The sequence below is a fragment of the Podarcis erhardii genome (genome assembly GCF_964252035.2).
Source record: "Podarcis erhardii genome assembly, chromosome: 10".
Lineage (NCBI taxonomy): Eukaryota > Metazoa > Chordata > Lepidosauria > Squamata > Lacertidae > Podarcis > Podarcis erhardii.
Genome location: NC_138500.1, coordinates 38,014,824 through 38,036,137, shown reverse-complemented (window position 1 = coordinate 38,036,137; position 21,314 = coordinate 38,014,824). Strand labels below are relative to the sequence as shown.

At 43.9% G+C, this 21,314-nt stretch overlaps 1 protein-coding gene and 1 long non-coding RNA gene across 10 annotated transcripts in view; one reads left to right on the top strand and one right to left on the bottom strand.

Moving 5' to 3' along the window:
* The window catches only part of EPYC (epiphycan), a 30,249-nt gene that overhangs the window by 8,015 nt on the left and 920 nt on the right, over positions 1–21,314 (bottom strand). Inside the window, exons 1-2 of one of the 3 annotated variants that reach the window (XM_081878322.1) lie at positions 18,856–19,117; positions 15,981–16,159 (exon numbers count right to left, since the gene is read on the bottom strand). In XM_081878322.1, the coding sequence (XP_081734448.1) occupies positions 15,981–16,148 (168 nt within the window). In that variant the 5' untranslated portion in view covers positions 16,149–16,159; positions 18,856–19,117. Of the gene's footprint in view, positions 1–15,980; positions 16,160–16,702; positions 16,723–18,855; positions 19,118–21,314 lie in introns of those variants that run through there. The other 2 variants (XM_081878324.1, XM_081878323.1) reach the window with 2 other exon arrangements.
* LOC309351007 overlaps positions 20,450–21,314 on the top strand; it is a 207,516-nt gene continuing 206,651 nt past the window's right edge. For 6 of the 7 annotated variants that reach the window (XR_014160629.1, XR_014160630.1, XR_014160631.1 and 3 more), the window contains exon 1: positions 20,450–20,770. This is a non-coding gene — a long non-coding RNA (uncharacterized lncRNA). Of the gene's footprint in view, positions 21,168–21,314 lie in introns of all 7 variants that reach the window. The other variant, XR_014160635.1, reaches the window with a different exon arrangement.

Below are 21,314 nucleotides of genomic sequence, written 5' to 3'. Positions count from 1 at the left end.
AAACAGATTGGAAATAATTTCAGAATCCTATTTTACCAGTAGATGGCACATACTCCCTGGAACACAACAATATCAGCTTATTTTCTGTTCCATAACTCTACAAATTTATAAAATTGTACATTAACCCACTCTTCTTTAAAATTCACTTTAATTTTTCTTTTCAGTAAAGCTTTCTTTCTCATACATGCTAGATTGTTTTCTCTGGAGAAAGCTGGCAACAGAGTATATAAATTAGTAACATATTGCAAAAATAAAATAAAATCCAAATGGTTGTTGGTGGTGGGCTGTTTTTTTTTAATGGAATTGTAAAACTTTCTGTATTCTCAATATACTGAAATAAATTGAATGAAGGACTGAGTTAATAAATCATTTGCTGGCTTGTTGTTTTTTAATCCCCCCCCCCAACTGTTTGAATGAACATTTGTTCAGAATTTCAGCAAAGAACCAAAACAGTGCTTGCAAAGCTGCAAATACAAAGAACTTGGTAAAGAAAGACTCTCCTCCTTCAAGAGAGGGGAGGGGTTGTGGGCGGGATCCGATCCCAGCCTCAAGCAGGGGGCGTTAGCCCACTCACCTGGCTGGCGCACCACGCCCACGGGCAGGCGGCCAACCAGGAGGCTAGAAGGGAGCATGGACAGCAACTTAACTTGTTGCTGCGCCAGCCACACGGCCTCACTTTTCGTCGTCCCGTCGCGAGTCACCCACCCTCCACTCCCTTAGGGCTCAGGGTTCCAATTTCTCTTTTGGCCTTGCTATGGATCTTAGGTTGGTCACCCTGGATGCCCGGGGGGCCTGGTAGGAATTTTTCCATTTGGCATTAGGCTTTGTGGTTTTTCCGCCTACCTCGTAGCAACCGTCACAACTTTTGTGGTATTGGTGGGTAGGTTAGGCATTGGAATATGTTGCGGTGTGTGGAAGGGCTAGGTGTGGCCATCGCCTACGCCTTCAATTTTTGGGTATTCCGTTAAAGGAATCTGGCGTATTTGGGTATTCCGTTAAAGGGATCCTGTCCGATGCCTGTGTGGCGGGGGGCCATGGCACGACCCTCGGTGACATCAGGGGAGAGCTTATAGTTGGATTAGCATCAACGGGCTCCACCTACTGGTGAATAAACCCCCCTTTTCAGACTCACCCCTCTCCGAGTGGGTGGAGTCAAGTCACGTGATCCAATGCCTAAGCCAATACCTTTTCACTTGCTGTAATCAATAAAGTTGTGGCCTTTTCTTGCCCATTAACCTTATATTACTTGTCCTCGTGTCTTCATTTCACTATGCAGGGATCGGGTCCTCGAACCACAACCTAGACTGCCTCTCATGTATGCGACAACGGCCGCAAGAGTTTTAATAGCACAAGGATGGAAGACTGAAGAAACCCCAACTAAAGAATCATGGCAAGAAAAATTGATGGACTATGCAGAACTGGCAAAACAAATACAAGCTACGGGACAAGGATAACTGTGACTTTAAAGATGAATGGGAACTCTTTACAAAGTATTTGAAGATGCAACAAAGCGAACTGGACTCCTTGGCTGGTTTTGAATAAACTTTCACAAACTTTTTATTGATAATTATTACCTAAATAGTTTGAGGATCTATACAACCGTGTAACATGCAGAAAACAACATCTTTAGAGAAATCAAAGACTGGAACAGAGGGAAGTTGGGGGGTGAATTCTGTGGGGGGAGGGAGGGGGAGAGAGGAAAAAAGGGGGAAAATAAGGATGATATGTTTCTGGATAATATGTTTTGTTTTAATTTTGAATAAAAAAGTAATTTTTTAAAAAACAGAACCTAGACCGCCTCTCCCCATATGAACCAACCCTGACCCTGTAATCATCATCTGAGGCCTTTCTTGGTGTGCTTCCTCCATGAGGGCCTGAAGATGGCACAACAAAAACAGATCTTTTCTGTGGTGGCTCCACATTAGTGGAATGCTCTCCCCAGGGAAACTTGCCTGGCACCTTTATCACATATCTTCAGGTGTTGGGAGAAAACATTTCTCTGTTACCAGGCCTTTGGCTGATCAACATTACACGGCCCTTTAAATATGTTTGTGGGGGCTGCTTATTGGTTTGCTTTTGATTGTTTTGTTATGTATTCTGTGTTCTAATGTTATATTTTTATGTTGTGAACTGCTATGTGATCTTTGGATGAAGTGATAAAAAATATTTTAGGGGTCTGTGTAAGTTCTGTGTGCGTGCCGAATAAGGTGAATTGGGGTTATTCCAGTCATGATTCCATGTTCCTGACCAGATCACATTATTAACAAGGAAAATCAGGGACCTACTAAGCTTCCAAGTTTTTCCTGAGGTCTATTTTCCCCCAAGAAGTTAAACACATAAACTTTCCTCCTCTCCTTTCGTTTCTAAGAATCAAAACTGAAATATACTCAGAGTCGCAAAGTGATTTCATGCTCTTTATTCAGCTCATAGTGGTGAGGAGGAATGAATGAATGTCCCCTCAAAGTATCTGCTTTATATACATTATTTACACAATGGGCTGCACATGATTGGCTAATTCCAGGATTCTACTGTAGGCCAATCAGGTTGTGGATTCACTTCTATCTGGAGCATGATTGGGTGGTTCCTGCTAACCAATCATACTGCTGCATTGTTCTAGGACCAATCAGACTGCTGCATTCTGAATCCTATTGTTCTAGGACCAATCAGACTGCTGCCTTTTGGAGCCTATTGTTCTAGGACCAATCAGACTGCTGCAGTTTGGATCCTATTCAACTCAGTACATAACACCCCTCCCCTCTAAGTTCCAGTCCTGCCCGGAAGGTCGCATTCATAGTCCTCAAGGTACGCCGGTGGCCTACGTGTGCGTTGCGGCCTGGGGTGTTCCCTGGTCCGGGGTTCAGGTTCTGGCTCGTGTTCCAAGGATGGGGCTGTTTGGTCTGGCGCAACCGGCTCGCTCAGTCGTGGTTCTGGTTCCGGTGTCCTTTCGGCCTCGCGGGTCCTCTCTGTATTTACTGATTCTGCCTCTCCTGCTTGCCCCTGCTGCTCTATGGGCCTCACTGCCCCACTGTTCCCTTGGGACTCCTCTGACCTGTCCTCCTCCTCCTGGTTTTCTCCCGGGAATCGTCGCCGTATCTGGTCGCAGTGGCGGCGCCAGCATTGCCCCCCATCTGTTAGCACCTCGTACGACACGGGGCCCGTGACCCTGGTGACTGTGGCAGGTACCCATGCAGGGCCTGCCCCAAAATTCTTTGCGTACACTGGGTCCTGGGCCTCGAAGGTCCGGGGGTTCCTGCCTTCCCCCACCACTACCTCATCCTGAGCTCTATCGGGGTGAAGGCGGTCCAATCTGATTGCAAGGCGCCGACCCATTAGTAGTTCAGCGGGGCTCCGGCCAGTCGTTGAGCTGGGGGTGCTGTGCTGTGCTAGAAGGAATGTGGCAAGGCGGTACTCCCAATCCCCTTGCGTCATGCGGCGAAGGGTGTCCTTGGTGGTCCGCACCATGCGTTCTGCTTGGCCATTGGTGGCAGGGTGGAATGGCGCCGAACGGATGTGGCGGATGGCGTTCTGCACTGTGAAGGTTTGAAATTCTCCTGATGTAAATGCAGTCCCGTTGTCTGAGACGAGAGTGTCAGGGAGCCCGTGGGTTGCAAACAGCCTGCGTAGTACCCGGATGGCTGCGGACGTAGAAGTGGACGGTACCAGTGCGACTTCCAGCCATTTGGTGTAGGAGTCCACCACTATGAAGAATGTTTTCCCCTGAAAGGGGCCAGCGAAGTCCACATGCAGGCGTGACCATGGTGCTCGGGCGGACTCCCAGGACTGGACTGGGGCCCTTGGGGGATCTGGGCGGGATTCCTGGCAGGCCTGGCAGTGTTTGACCCAGGCCTCTATCTCTCCGTCGATCCCCGGCCACCACACATAACTCCTGGCAAGGGCCTTCATTCTTACTACCCCTGGGTGTGTCTCGTGTAGGGCTGTGAGGACCCTTTTGCGGAGGGGCTGGGGAACAACGACCCTGCTTCCCCATAACAGGCACCCCTTGTGGGCTGACAGTTCATGTTTGCGGGTTGTGTAGCCGGCGAATTCTGGCCCGGGGCTGCGGCTGGGCCATCCCCTCCACACCCAGTCCAGGACCCGGGAGATGACCCTATCTTTCTTGGAATGGTGTGCAACTTCTTGTGCCTGAATGGGGCGGTCAGGAAGCAGCTCCAGGCTCATAACCTCTTGTGCAGGTGCTGGGTCGGGGCCTGTTTCCGGTAGTGGTAGCCTGCTGAGGGCGTCTGCATGGCCCATCGCCTTTCCAGGGCGGTGAATCAGTGCATACTGGTAGCTGGCAAGGAAAATTGACCACCTGAGGACGCGAGGAGACAGCACTTGGGGGGTCTGCTTTTCGGGGGCAAACAAGCCAAGCAACGGCTTGTGGTCAGTCACCACGGTGAAGGGCCGCCCGTACAAGAAATCATGGAATTTTTTTACTCCCTTCACGATTGCCAGACCCTCCTTGTCGATTTGCGAGTAGTTCCGCTCGGTTTCGTTGAGTGTCTGGGAAAAGTATGCTACCGGTACCTCTCTTCCATCCGGGAGTTGGTGTCCCAGGACAGCGCCGATGCCATAGGGCGAGGCGTCGCATGCTAGCACCACCGGCAGCCTCTCGTCGAAGTGTGCCAAGACCGAGTTTGAGACAAGCAAGTCCTTGACTGCCTGGAATGCGGCCTCCTGGCGCTGGCCCCACACCCAAGGGGCCCGCTTGTCCAGGAGTCTGTGTAGGGGCTCCGCTACCGCCGCCTTGTGGGGAAGGAAGGAATGGTAAAAGTTCAATATTCCCAAGAAGGCCTGAAGTTCAGTCTTGTTCTTGGGCGCTGGGGCATCACAAATGGCCCGTACCTTGTCCCCAGTCGGGTGAACCCCTTCTGCATCCACCATAAATCCCAGAAAGTCCACTTGAGGCACTCCTAGTAGACATTTTTCCCGCTTCACCTTGAGACCCGCCATCTGGAAACGGTGCAGAACAGTGCGGAGGCGGTCCTCAAACTCCTCTGGTGTGGGCCCGGCAATCAACACATCATCAAAGAAGGGGGTGACACCAGGAATCCCTTTAAGGAGAGAGTCCATTAGATTCTGGAATATGCCTGGTGCCACGCTGACCCCGAATTGCAGCCGCTTTACCCTGAACGCTCCTCTGTGCGTCACAATCGTCTGTGCCTCTGCTGTGGCCTCATCTACTGGCAGCTGTTGATATGCTTGGGCCAAGTCCAGCTTGCCAAAAATTTTCGACCCAGCCAGGGTGGCAAGGACATGGCTGACCACTGGCACTGGGTATGCATGGGCCATGAGGGCCTTGTTTATGGTACATTTGTAGTCTGCGCAGATGCGGACCGAACCATTAGGCTTGACGGGTGTGACGATTGGGGTTTCCCAGGGGGCATTAGGCACCGGCTCCAGCACTCCTTGCTCCACGAGTCGGTCCAATTCCTCGTCTATACGGGGTTTCAGGGCGAATGGGACCCGGCGGGCCTTGAGCCTGACTGGTCGTACTGCGGGGTCAAGCTGTAGAGCAATGGGGGGGCCCGTATACTGTCCCAATTTCCCATCGAAAATCCCCGGAAACTCCTTGCATATGGCGTCCATGTCCACTTGTAAGCTCATGTGGTTCACCCCGGTGATGGCTAGTCCCAGTGGTCCAAACCATGCCAACCCCAGTAAGCTAATGTAGGGGCCCTTGACCACAAGCAAGTCCAGTTGCCGCGTCCGCCCTCGGTATTGCACCCTGAAGGTCCCCACCCCCATTGTGGGGACCTTACGTTTCTGGAAGTCCCGGAGGGTGAATGGGGCCGGCCTGAGTTTGGGACCCCCAGTAGGACACAGTTTCCTTAAGGTCCTTGCCGAGATTATGGATAGAGTTGAACCCGTGTCAAGCTCCATGCGGCATGGGGCCCCCTCTATCTGTACCTCTACATAAATTTTCTCTACGTTGGGGTGGGGCAACTGGTATACCTGGAAGTCTGTGAGCTCCGTCGAGTTGCCTTGGTGCGTTGGGCCCCGGGACCTGGGGCTCTTGGATTGGTCATCTGATGCCTGGCTTCGGGTGGGCCGAGCCCGACACACCCGGGCGATGTGTCCCAATTTTCTGCACTGCCTGCACTCTGCGTTGCGGAAACGGCAGGTCCTCCTCTCGTGACTTTCTCCACAGCTTGCGCAGTTCCCTCCTTCTCGTCGAGGCAGCTGTGGTATGTGGGCTGCTTGAGTGCGCTGCTGTACTCGGTGCACCTCCTCCCTGTCGGATCCCGAGTCGTTGGTGAGGTCTTCGTGGTGGACCCTCGGTTGGGACGGCTGGCTCAGCCGTGCCTCTTGCGTCGACCTCTCAGCAGCTTCCGTTGCCAGGGCCTCCTCCAGAGCGACCTGGAACGTTAGGTTCTTCTTAGCGTAGAGGCGTCGTTGCAGCTTCTCATCCTTCAGGCCACCGATGAGGCGGTCACGAAGCATGTTCTCCAGCTCTGAGAAGTTGCAGAACCGGGCAGCTTGGCGGAGAGAGGTCACAAACCCAGTTATGGTTTCCCCAGGGGCTTGCCGCTTTGCGTAGAAGGCATTTCGACGAGCCACCACTGAGGGCTGTGGCGAAAAGTGCCCCTTCAGCTGTTCCATTATTGTTTTGTATGGAACAGTAGCGACGTCTTCAGGCGCAAGGAGAGCCCGGGCGATTTCAAATGTCTCCTCTCCGCAGACGCTGAAGAATATTGCCCTCTTCTTGGCGTCTTCTTCATCGGTGACCCCTTTGGCTTCTAGGAGGAAGGTGAAACGGGAGGCGTACGCTTCCCAGTCTCCAGATGCTGGGTTGAATGGCGAGAAGCTGCTGTCAGTTGCCATTCTGAGTTCCTTGTGTCCCGGAGCTGAAGCCTGGATACACGGTGCGAGGCAGCGGTGCGGCAGGTGGCGGTGCTGCGGTGCTGTGTGTGGCAGTCAGCTCAGCGGGATCCCATCCTCGTCGCCAGTGAAATATACTCAGAGTCGCAAAGTGATTTCATGCTCTTTATTCAGCTCATAGTGGTGAGGAGGAATGAATGAATGTCCCCTCAAAGTATCTGCTTTATATACATTATTTACACAATGGGCTGCACATGATTGGCTAATTCCAGGATTCTACTGTAGGCCAATCAGGTTGTGGATTCACTTCTATCTGGAGCATGATTGGGTGGTTCCTGCTAACCAATCATACTGCTGCATTGTTCTAGGACCAATCAGACTGCTGCATTCTGAATCCTATTGTTCTAGGACCAATCAGACTGCTGCCTTTTGGAGCCTATTGTTCTAGGACCAATCAGACTGCTGCAGTTTGGATCCTATTCAACTCAGTACATAACAAAAACTAAGCTGACAGAGCTTGAGTGGTGAGGAGGGGTGTCTGTGTGTTTGTGTATCTCGTGTTTTGACTGATAGAAAATAATTCACTGTGATTAAAAATTAAACCTAAGGTCACTCAAGTTGCTGTGATTAGGGAAGCGATGTTGAGATAAAAGAGAGAACACACCATGCAACAGAAGCTACAGTTCCACATTGCAAGTACCCAATACCATCCACATAAAATGGTACAGCTTCAAGGAACCTTGAATGTTTTCTGGTCCAACCTCTTCTAATGCAGGCTAGGCACCAGTGAAGCATTTCACCTTACTTCACTTTACTCCTCACATACACCTCCCTCACAGGGTTTTGATTAGTTTTGTAATCCTGAGACAGGGAGCAAAGAGGCAGAAGGCACCCCACCTCCCCCTTCAATAGATAACCTGGAATTCCTCTTCTTTGCAGAGAACAGGAACCGCCACCATCAATGCCTTCTTTTGTGACTATGTAGCTAAGAAAATGTTTTCGGGATATCAGTATCTTGATGAGATGAGATATAAGTTCTTGTCCCTCTAGGCAGGGTGACAAGGATAATGACTGTTATCAGATGCGTGTCTCTAAAACACATTGTTCCCATCTGTCATTTTGAAAAGGAGACAGCTTAGACAAGAATGGACTTTGGGACAAATCAAAAGAAGACCAAAAGAACACAGGAAATCAAGGCAGATGTTTTCTTCATGGAGGAAGTCTAGAGGGAGGAACACATTCCAGACGTCTTGACCCAGCAGGAGCATTATGCAAAAGTGCTAACATATGCCATGTAAAAATATGGCAGCTTATCCACTTGAAGCAGCAGACATGATGAGCAATTTACTTTTGATCAAGGCCATATCAGAGAATATCATATTTTCTAAAATGATTTTTTAATAGTAATTGCAGCATGTTTAGAAAATACAATAGAGACTGACGAGCTTATAGAAGTGTTTTTACATTTAGGAAGCTATATCTCTTACAGTGTAACAGCATGCATGTTGTTGTTGTTTAGTCGTTTAGTCGTGTCCGACTCTTCGTGACCCCATGGACCAGAGCACGCCAGGCACTTCTGTCTTCCACTGCCTCCCGCAGTTTGGTCAAACTCATGCTGGTAGCTTCGAGAACACTGTCCAACCATCTCGTCCTCTGTCATCCCCTTCTCCTTGTGCCCTCCATCTTTCCCAACATCAGGGTCTTTTCCAGGGAGTCTTCTCTTCTCATGAGGTGGCCAAAGTATTGGAGCCTCAGCTTCACGATCTGTCCTTCCAGTGAGCACTCAGGGCTGATTTCCTTAAGAATGGATACGTTTGATCTTCTTGCAGTCCATGGGACACTCAAGAGTCTCCTCCAGCACCATAATTCAAAAGCATCAATTCTTCAGCGGTCAGCCTTCTTGATGGTCCAGCTCTCACTTCCATACATCACTACTGGGAAAACCATGGCTTTAACTATATGGACCTTTGTTGGCAAGGTGATGTCTCTGCTTTTTAAGATGCTGTCTAGGTTTGCCATCGCCTTTCTCCCAAGGATCAGGCGTCTTTTAATTTCGTGACTGCTGTCACCATCTGCAGTGATCATGGAGTCCAAGAAAGTAAAATCTCTCACTGCCTCCATTTCTTCCCCTTCTATTTGCCAGGAGGTGATGGGCCCAGTGGCCATGATCTTCGTTTTTTTGATGTTGAGCTTCAGACCATGCATGTTAATGCTGTGCTTTTATTATGTTGGAAGCTGCCCATGGTGACTGTGGCAACCCGGTCAGACTGACGGGTTATAAGCATTTATTTATTTATTTATTATGATAAATCTCACTGCTTCCTAGGTAGGTGCACAAAGAACTGAAGCTTCAATTTGTGGTTACTAATTTTATCACTATGGCTATTTGTGTTAAAGATCTACATTTAGATAAAAGCTTTTGCAGCTCTTATGATCTTTTCTCTTTCTGAAATATCACTTTATGGCAGCAACAACTCAGGGGACTTGGCTTGGTCTGGAAGAGAGATGAATGACAAGGATTCCACTAGTATTCTGCAAAAATGTTAACATTAGAAAGTAATGCTGGTATAAGGGATGCCAACTTAAATGTGTGTGTGTGCACCAACACTCTTTCATTTCTCACCTTATTCTGCTTTCTTTCTGCCTGTTCCTCTCACTTCTTTCCACAATGGCTCTTTGTTCCACATGCATTTCCTCTCACAATACCACATGCATATATTTCTTTTCATAACTAAAGAAATCAAAATTTTCTAGGTGTACAGCCATGCTGTGGTGCATTGGTGTAATGGTGCAAATTCACACCAAAATCTGAAAGCAAACAAGTAAAGTCCTGATCTGAAAGGCAGGAGGCAATACAATCTCTCAACAGACAGATTCAGCTGAAGAAACCAGGAAATGGAACATAAGGGATAATGACTCATGGATGTAGTTTCACACTCCTCATGAATCCTTCATATATTCACCCTCTGTGTGGCTGTGCCTTGGGCAAGAACTTGTATTTACTCCATCTAGAATGAACTGGGATGCTCAAATTTCTGACATGACTCTTCCAAAGTTAAACACTTCAGAAGGCATTCCAAAAAACGAGAATCAAAGATGTGTTTCCTGACTGCTAAATCTTAAGCTTCACAAGAATGTCAATAAAGTGATAGTTCTGGCTTTGTCTTTTGGGCATCAATCCAATGACAGGTGATTTAAAGCACTGATCAATATGCTACTATGCCATTTCACACAATGAGAACATGTGACCTGGAGGTTACAAGGGAAATCTGTTTCTCATTAGTTTTATCCTAAGCCATGCACTATTCTGTCTTTTACATATTTGACAGCTCAAACAAGAGCTTAACAAGACAAAGATGTTGCTAGGTTCAATAATGCAGAAAATAGTTTTTTATCTTCCAAATGTTTGTTTTTGGCAACACTTGAAAAATCAGAAATGTGAGATTGTGATGGGGCAGAGGAATAGTCCATGTGATGTATTACTTTCCCCCCTCTTTGTTTATTTCCTCTGCTGTTCTAAGAAAGCATTTTCTCTCTCCAAATAAATATACAGTGGAAATTATATGTCATATATGAAGTAAAAAGTAAAAAGAGGTTTGCTTCACAGAAGCAATTTTCATATATCAGTAGTATATAATTTAATAAAATTAATAATACAGTGTCCCATTGAAAGGTCTCATGAACAGCATGACATCAAGACACTTAGTTCATGTGAATAGAAACAGTAGGGACAAGCAATGTATCTGAACTGTATAATTGAAGAAATAAGATATCCCCATAAAGACTTTTCTACTGAAATCAATGGGACTTAAACTCTTCCTTGTAATTTTGACCTCATTATGATCTTACGGATTCTCAAATAAAACTGAAGTAACTGAAATGCCTTTAGGGATCTTGTAAAACTTTTGATTGGGTGCTGTTTATGCTTGTCAAGAAGGCAACATTGCTACTCTTACCTAGAATGTCTAAGTGGCGGCCTGCAACAAAATGTTGCATTGTGAAGTGGTTGTGTTCAGGGTATCAGACACCTAAATCTGCTCACACAAACACTGTTCCCCCCTCCCTTTGTTTGCCCAGCCTTTAGTCAGTACCCGTTGGGCTGTCTAGAATTTATTTGGAGGGGCTCGGTTGCCAGGGGATACACATGTACACCATTTCAGCTCCAATGAATTCTCTTATTTCCCCATTCATGTATATAGCCGTGTCTCTCTTCCGTCCCTGTTGGTATTTAAATATAGCTTCTCAGCCTAACCTAGGAAGTGAACTACGTATCTGTACAAGGAAATGGCTCCTCCTACCACAAACATGTGTATTTGTCCTCTTTTCTCAGTCACTCCATTCTAGTCCTCCTTTCCATCCAGTTGTCATGTTTTTCTCTCACTGAATCCAATTCAATGTAATTGGGCTATTATGGAATTCTTTGGGGAGTCTCTGCCCCTTTGGGATATTTTCCTCTAAAAAATTCTCATACCTTCAGTTTACCCTAAGTCTAGCAATACCTCTCTTTTGTCCACAAGTAGTGTGGTTTTGGCTACATAAGCATGAGTATGGGGATTCTCAGATATGCACTAGTACATGTTTCTTCAAAGTCAAATTGCATACTGTGAATGGTATAACGGGGGGAAATAAAGTATTAAATACATTCTAAAAACCTTTTAATGTCCATCTTATGCACTTTCCATTCAGTTTTCCTAAGCTAAGCATATATTCTACAGTTTCTTCCAAAGCAGTCTGCTACTGTGTTTTCTGTGGTAAACAGGAATGAAATTTTAAAATGGTTTCCTGAGTGGTTTCTATTAAGTGCCCATTGGCTTGCCCTGGCAAAATCCCCAAGCCACCTAAAGTCCTGAAACCCTCAGAAAATTCTGTGTTAATGTAATACCTGTGGAAAATGAAAATTATTCAGGGAAAACACACACCCTTGTTTACATGACCTACACTATACAGTATATGTGAACTTAACTGCATATTGGCCTCCATAGCTGATGGATATGAATGCTAATTTTTCTCCCTTCGGCAATCATTATTTAACAATTACCTTTAGCAACAGAAGCCCAAGTAGTTATTTGGATCTGCATCTTCCAAAAAAAAAAGCAAAGTAAACTAGTTCCCAATGATTTTGTATCAAAACCAGCTGATCAAAAGATCTTCACTTAGTCCCAACCCAAGTGGCTCACGATGACATTATTTTCTCTTTCAACTCAAACTCTGTTTGTAAAACAGGTGAGGCAATCACCTATAATCTTTGAGCTCAGAAAACTGCTGCTAGAAGTGCTGTAAACAAAGCTCCTTTGCTACATCTGAGTAAGCCCTGACCTAACCCACCCAAAGAATTTAAGGTCTTTGATCCTTCTCCTCTTACCCTGCTCTTATCTCCTCTCAACCCCAACAGAGGGAGAAGGTGGAAGAGCCTATTTTTGAACAAGACAGAAGTAGCAGCAGGAGGAGCATAATCCTCCCATGAGGATCCACTGATTTCTGCACACCTATCTTCCTGAAAATGAGCTGCATCCTAATCTCCTTCCTCTGATAAAAACCTTCAGCAGTCGTTCAACCATGGAAAATAAATGAACGTTTGCACTGTTGACAGATGTGTACAAATGTGTACAAATACATGATATTACCAATTTGGCATTTTCTAATGCATTATTTAAAAACCAACCCACAATTCTAAGCATCCTTTTTGACGTTATTGTCCACATAGTGTAACATGACCTGGGAAGCTATAGTCAATTGCTTCCCAGCCTGTATACATGCATGTAGGATCACCATGTAGTATTTTTGTCAAGGCTGATAGGAGTTGTGTATGCTGATTCTCTTTCATTTCCCCCCTGCTACAATCAATCTCTTATACCATCACAGCTGAAAACATTTTTCTCTCATTATGTCAGCTTTTTAGCTTTACCCCCTTCTGCTATTATTTAGTCTTGAAAATTTTCAAGGAAGAGAAAATCATCATGTTTAAATATGCCTTTTAATCAGAATGATTACACAGGAATTTTCATTCTTTTTAAATAATTTAAACATGTACCATCTAAGAGACTTTGACATCCTCCCCCCCCCCACTGGTCCATTGCCCTAGTTCAAATTTAATTTCAAGGATTCTAAAGGAGGGGTAGTCATTCCCTTACTTTCGCTGCTTAGCAATTTTCTCTTGGATGCTTCTCTTGATATCCTTGCTTTTTAATTTTATCACATTATGCTAAGGATTACTTCTATGAAAGGGAGCATCAGGGTTATCCAGTGTGTGTGTGGGGGGGATGGGCCGGCTCTGGAGAACATATGTTCAAGCAGAGATAGGCCGCCCCCATTATGCCGCCACCGCAGGGGAGAGCAATGACGACCTTTCGGCATACGGTTAAAGCCTCCCTTCAGAAACCCCTTTAACGGGGAACCCTGGTATCGCCGCCGCAAAGAGGAAGATGGACTAAAGGATTCCGCCCAAGGACTGATACCACCAAAGTTGTGACGTTTTGCTATAGCAAAGGCAAATCCTGCCAATGCAGGGAAATTCCTTTCCGGCCCTTTAACAGCGACCTTAACGTAGCAGCGCCCGCATACTGTGAAGAAAGGCTAACCTGCAAAACCTGTGAAGAAAAATTAACCTGCAAAATAAGACATTAACTGAGGGTGGGTAGGGCGGGAGAAGCTCTGGAGCCAAGTGAGGATTCCCAGGTAAGATCCTCCCTCTATTGTGTGGGCAGGTAATCCCTCCCCTACCTGGCCTGGTCTCCTTGGCAACACCTCCCCCAGGTGGGATTGGACAATTGACTGAGGTAGGCGGTGACCTCTAGGTATCCCACCTGAGGGAGGCAAAGCCAAGCCTATGCTGTTGGAGCCGCTTCAGATCTAGGGGCTGCGCGGGTCCACGCAAAGGGCGCCCCCCGTTTTAAGCGGGGAGCGGTCAATGTGGAATGCAAATAGAAACACCCCTTTCCCCACCTGTGTGAAGGAGGATGTCTTACATTGCTCTGTTATGTCTTATATGACTTGTCTTGTTTTCAGACTTACACTCCTGCCTAGAACTACAATTCCCTCTTCTGCTATTCTAGGGTTGGTTCAAGCATTTGAAAGGGAATTCCCATACATCTTCATTTTCAGGCAGGTAGCTCAGCTTACTTATTCAGCTCTGGAGTTTGAATCAGAGCTAATAAAAATGTTTCCACTTTAAGATTTTTATAGACATGGGAATCTTTCAACAGCTACAGGCAAACACGGACACGTTTCTCAAAAGAGACTGATACGCTAACCCCAAAGAAAAATATAAATACTATATTTCAGAAGCTTGAGGAACATTTTGAGGCTCAGCTCAAAAATGAAAATAAGTACAGATTACTCCTCAAATTGCACTCCCTTTCTAGTCTCTTTCTCCTGCTGGACCTAACCATCCCTTCCTTGTTCTTATGTTTATTTTCTTTTAACATTTCCTTTTTCCTGTTGTCTCTGCTTGGCAGCAGACACATAAATTATCTACTTGAATGGCATCTTTCTTTTTCTCAGTTCTCTCCTGAACAATAAGCCCCCTTAGGATGAAATATTTTAAAAGGAGCCAAGTTCCTAGAACTTGGAAGCTAAAGAAGAAACGAAAGCCAATATACCACCTCATCTGCAGATTGGTAAACTTCCAGAACTTTCCACTCTAGTATTCTTCTTAACTATGGCAATAGGACAATTAAAGTGAACCCAGACTTCTGTTTAGATCTTCCACCTTCCTACCTGGAAGGATCACAGTGATACAAGAGACAGCAATGTACAAAGGGAGATGTCAGGAGCCAAATTCATCATCCTACAGTTCAAAATCTGCACAAGCTGTCCACTTTCCTTAGCACCTGGAGGATGGCAAAAACATATCCTATCTAAGAAGATACATAACTCAGAGCATTTACATAAAATTCTGGGCATGCATTCTTAAAAGTTTTATACCATTTGTATGAATTTGTAAAAAGAATTCCAGTGTGGGAAAGAGACCTTCCACTGACACCATGGCAAAAATCCTAGACTTCTATCTTGGCTATAAATCACAAAAAGAAATACACTTTCCTCACAATGTGAAGAAAACACTGGCTTTACTTTCCTATATTTCCTTGTGTAATATAGCCAGACTTTCGTCCCTAAGATGCCCAACATAATATAATGTTTATTGCCCTAAACTGTCAGAAATTGTCTCTCTTTAGCATTCTTCTATCAGTCAGATTCCAGTTGCTTAACTTCACACACAGAGACTATTCTGAAAGCAAATGTAAAACAAAATTCTCACATGAATATCAAAACATTTTCAACTACCTCTAAAAAATTGTCTATTTTTTCCTTCCAGGCCTGGTCACTATTGACATTTCAGACAGAATCATAAGCCAATAGGTACAAGGTCAACCAAGGCAGTTGCTATGGCAATGGCCCAGTGTTGTCTATATAAGTGATTAAGGCATGTCAGTTCAGCGTTGCTGGGATCTTGGGTCTATGTGTCAGAGTCAGTCTTTGAGTCTGCCTGTGAGTTGGAGTCTGTGTTATGCCTTGAAACTGGAGCAACAGAAATACATTGAACTTGTATATATCTATCTGTAGCTGCAAAGCCTACAAGCTGTATGTATATATGAACATCTGGAACTGTATTACTGAAGCTTTATCTTCTGAGGCAGTAAACTGTTTTGGACCTTAAGGCGCCTCTGCATGGTGACTAGAACTGGGGACAACTTCCGCTACATGGGTATCTCATCTCAGATTCCCAATATTAATGTAATAGCAGCTCCTGGCTATACCCCAAGTGATCCACAAGAACATGAGATGGGCTCAAGCACCAGCTGTTCTAGTGTGTTATCAAAAGACATGATGGTATATCAACAGATTAGGTGATGCCAACAGACCATGGTACAAACAGGTGAGATAATGGATGTTTGCTTTATTCTATTTTAGCATGCCATCACTCAGTGATTCCCTAATGAGATCCACCAATATGTACCTATTTCCTGCAGAAACACACAAATTGCTGACTGTGATTTGAATTGTAAACTGAGTCCATTAAACAGAAAATATAAGTACCTGTCAATGTAACTCATTTCTTCTTCCCAACCCACCTAATATAAAAATGTGTTTGTTATCACTATTAACAATTGTACAATATAATACATAAGAGCAAAATAAACCCCACAATTTAGAATTACCTGTGCCTGATCAACAGACAGATTTTCATCATAGTCATATAGGCTATCCAGATCTTCCAAACCAACATCATATGTTTCAGAGTCGTAAGTTACAGGACTCCTTGTAGGACCAGCCAAAACAGCATCAAAGAGAAAAAAATGCATGAAAATATTTGCAATGGCCTTCATTGTTCAGTCTCCTAAAGGAAGAGAGCATATACACGATTATTAAAAATATAAATGCAAATATCATATGAAATATAATACATAGGTTATTGAATGCTATTAACTAGAAATGTGATGAGCTAAGGAGTTTTACAAATAATTCGATGTGTGTATACACAGTAACGTGAGCCATGATAGAAATCAGGAGAGTGCAACACTTCAGAGAGAAACATTTTCAAATGATACTTATTCTATTTAGACATTCTACTTCAGCATATATAATTGGAATTATTTGTCAAGTAAACAATATATATACTTGTACAACTGGATGTATAAGGGCAACATTCCCAATTAAACACTACTCTAAAAGAGATAAACTTTGGCTCCATGAGTAAGAAGTCCTGATGGGATTCATATTGTCTCCTTTGCGGTCAGTGGACATCACAGGTGCATAGCTGTGCTCCATCTCTATGTTGGTTGCAGCTTGTAGGTGGGTATCCCATTTTGTGAGGAGGGGTTGAGACTCTTAGTGGGGTGGTTGTACAGAGCAGGTTGAATACATTAGGAAGAGTGATCACCTGGATCCAGAAATCAGAGGATACTCTAGGCCTGCTCTCCCCACTTCCCGCTCAGCTTCTTTCAATACTTTGGATTGTATTTTAGTGTTGTGGTCTCCTGTAAGGGACTGCTACCCTATAGCATCAGGTGCTCCCCTGACAGCTAGGAGTCCAGCACACATACCTAAATAGATACAGGTTGGTTATGGGATAAAGTCAGACCCCCATATGGCTCCAATGGGACTAATCTGTTCATAAGCGTGGGCTCAGGCCACGGGATTCTGGGCTCGAAGTACGCTGCCTAAACTCTATGCTGCACAATAACTCATCTGGTATATCCTTCCTGGTTCTGCAGTGAGTGACTCCAGGTTCATGCACATGTTGTTCCAAGGGGCTGAATGCAGGTTCTGGTGGCAATGTGAATGCAGCCCATGAAACTGGATTTTGAACTCAGAGCCTCTGCACTCTTAGCATGCTAGATTGGGGTAGGTTATAACTATATTGTTTACAATTGTTTTATTGAAATCTAAAGTAGATCTGGAACATTGGTTTGAATTTTGTTTAAAATTCTGGCCACCGCCCAACTAGTTAGTCACCCTTAAGCCAAACTGGAATCAATGTGCTTTGTTAGTTGCAACTAACTTGTGCCAAGCACAAATAGCTTTTGTTGTATGGGAGCCATGTGGTCTGAACATTAACAGTCTTCTCTCATCATTTTAAAGCATTGCACATCCAATTTTAAATACCCCTCCCCCATCCAATTTCCAATCTTCATTGTATCATTCACATACATTGAGGGATTTATATGGGGAAAGTGTGAATACACACACACTGTATTTAAACTGAGAAAGCAGCACATGACTTTTTACACATTTAGAAGCTGTGCTTAAGGCACACAGTGTATGATATTAGAAATTCATGAGACAATTTGTCTTTTGAGGTTCCCTAGACTGAAACAAACTGATATTAAGCCTCTTGAAAGAAGGCCTTTGTGAAGCAGGTTTACACATGGAGGCATGAAATTCCAATGGGAATGGTGAATAGCACAAGGCACTCATTTTTCTCTTATACACTTTCCAGTTTTTTTAGCTACCTAGAAGACATAACCTACAGCTCGCAGACTCTCTTTGCCTATAACCAAGGGTTAACTGTATTGCACTTTTCAGAATTGATTTATTTACAGTGTTAAAATTTTGTCTAAAGAGTTGCTTTACAGATATGCTATTATGCTGATAACTTAGGAACCTCTAATACGTCAGTGAACTTATTTGCATTTTTTTGTAATAAATAGTATAAGGACAGTCTAACTTGGTTATTTTTTCTGTTTATTTATAATTCCAAACAGTGTGATGATTTGTTCATATTGTAGCTTGTACTGTTTTTACTACTGCTCATATTGTCTAGAACGTCTACCGTAATTTGCAAAGTACCGGTAGTTGATTTTTTGTTGTTGACATTCTCACAAGGAGCTCTGAAGTAAGTCCCTGATTATCTAAATGTGCAAATGTATTGCTGAAACTGAGAGACTGTGTCTTGAACACATGACTGGAGAGAGATCTGAACCCATGTCTTCCAGATCCAAAACCATCACACTACCCACTGAACATACTGTTTTGTTCTACTGGAAGAATAAGAGTTTGGACCTGGCAAAAGAGGATATTATATCATATTACTATTTTATTGTTTTATTATATAACTTAGATTACATTTACAAATAAAAAATTATAATCTAGTATTTTGGAGCATATTTGGCTGTTGAAGACCACATCTAAAGAAATAAAACCACACCAATCTCTCTCATATACTATATATATGTCTCTGTATATGTGTTGTATATATACACACACACACCTGTAAATCTGCTTGGTCCACTAAAAATTGCTTGTGAAATCTGTGTGCTTCTGTACGCCTTTTAGAGTATAAGCAAAATATTTGAACATACTGTAATTACACTGGCATCTACAAGAGCTGTCAAATATTTTGATGCCAATAATGTATTACTCTCTCACAGGAAGGTACTAAGAAATAGCCATATAAAAATAGCATAAGGTACATTTTTATAATTCTAATTATTCTCAAAATATTAAAATGCATTGCTTAAAAATAACTTCTGCTTTTTTATATATAAAAATATCCAGTTTGCTAATCAATAAAGAAAGAAACAGAAAACTTACCTTTGGCTCTTGCTTTCTCAAATGGCACAGAATTACTCTGAATGCAGAGCCTGTGGTATTTGACCCTAACCAATGGCAGTGGGGTGCCTGGTTTGTGGGAGGGTGGTACAGGAAGCTCTAATCCTGAGAAAATTCTTGGTGCTTAAACACCTTCATATCACAATTTCTGAAAGAAGTCTAAGTGCAAAAGCTAATGATGTAACTGGGTGCAATTTGTTTTTGCAGAAAGAGGATTTAAAACCCATTACTACACCAGCTAATACATCATTCAGCATTTCCAAGAATAAACAAAGTTCTAAACACTTGAGCCTGTGTTTTTTAAGCCTAGTAGTAAAAAAAGGAAGAACTAAACACATTGCGCACCTTTTGTTATATAGTTTCTGTTAGTGTTAATACAATTATTTATTATTTTATTATGCCAAATGAACATTTAGTGTGCAAAGTGTGTTTCAGGAAATATTTACATCCATCCTCTTAACAAGAAACTTGAGAAATACGATAATATTTTCACTAGACATTTGAGCAACTGAAGCTAAAAGGAAATGACATGCTCAAGGCCATCCAAAGAGCTCAGGGCTCAGTCGTTTGACCCAATTATCCCCAAATTAAAACATTGCAATAACTTCAGTCTAACCACCAAGAAGGATTTTCCTCTTCGCTAATTATGATGATAAATGAAACCCAGTGCAGTGCATTCCACACAATGCGTATTTTAATCCCAAAAATCACAACTGGAAATCATTTGGTAGGGTTTCACACATTAGCTCCTATTGTCTCTTTGCAAGATGCTTTTCACAGTGAAACACATGCCTGCCACACTCAGAAATTGCTCTGGATTGACCAACACTGGTGCATGAGAAGATGCCAAGCGGTGTTCGTTTTGCAGTCCTTGGTAGCTAGCTGACATTTCCCAGAGTATTCGACAGAAATTTACACATACCTTTCTTCTTTAATCTTTAATCCAGCTAGTGTAGAATGCAGCTGCTAAACTGGTAAGGGTGGCAGCTTATGGAGCCATCTGACATCAGGCTTGAAAGCACACAGTGACTGTCAGTGTGGGCCCAATTCAAGGTGTTAGTACTAACATATAAGACCCTACATGGCTTGGACCCAGTACCTAAAGGTGTCTTTCCCAGTATCATCCATCTTGGATCCTAGAATCAATAGGTGAGGGCTTGTTGGTACTGTTACCACATGGAGCTGCCTGTTTAACAATGATCTGTGACAGGGCCTTGTCAGGGGTGGTCCCCCATTTGCAGACTGCCTTTCTGAGCGAGGAGTATCCCTCATTTCTGATTTTCAAGGGGGGGATTATTTTAAAAATTCCAATGGACCCTGCCATTTGATGGCTGAAAGACACTATTCCTGGCAACCCTGAGACTGCTGATGGGAGTATATTTTTAACTTTTTTAAATAGAATGTTCATAAACTATTTTTAGTTTTCTTTTGCAATGTTTTCTTAGTGCTGGGTGTGCTGCTCTGGGCTCCTTCAGGAGGATGAGCAGAATATAAAATAAATAACAGTGACAACTGTTGCCAGCTTTGTCAGCTTCTGTACTGCACGTGGTACACAGCACCTGCAAGTCTAGTCATCTTTTGGCATCTTTTCCTACACCTCAGTCAGCAAAGTGCCTTAGTGAAGGCATGGATAGGAATTGAAAATGTTTGTCCACAAAGTTTCTTCCTCAGTGATCCTGGGGGCACAGACTTCCTTCCGAGTAACAGTGACTTTGGTGACATGTTGGTGAAAGGGGCCCACACCATAATGCTGGCAGTCCTTCTGGGTTTAGTAACTTCAGCAACTGGGCTTTTCCACAGCCAGTTCTCCTCAGCAGGAACTGTGGCACTTTTGCAAAGACGGCCATTGCTCTCTCAAGGCACAGCCTTCTCAATATCACATCCACCCACACCCTGGGTATGAGATAGGTCTCCTACTTCCCTACTAATAGACTAAATAACTAACAAGCTCTCTCAGTTGCCCTGTGATGTTTAGATAAAGGGGGATATAGAAAATAAACAAATGGGCCCCCCTTCTTCCCCCACCCTCTTCAACCTAGATGGGGCTGTCATTTCTTAAATAGGTCACAGATTGTATTGGAGAAATACAATTTATTTAACCAAATAATAGCAAACAGAAGTGTTCAGGGTAAACAATAGAAAATACACAAGCGCACCCCATATAAAGACTATAGTAAGAGAAGGCCTTGTAGTATAGTTAAAAAACAAACAAACAGTAATGAATTCTAGCTGGGGCCTAGTTAAGCCTGAACTCTGCAAGATATTTCTTCATCTCTGAGAGGCCTGCTTGCTAAGTAATTATTTTGAGAGCTCCCTTTTCTCTCTCCAAAGTATACTGTTTGTCAACATTGATGTGGCCTTTTCCTTGTGCGAATCCCAAACTAATTCCTCCCCACAACTCAGGCTGTAAAGCATCAAGGTATATTTCCTATGGCTTGATG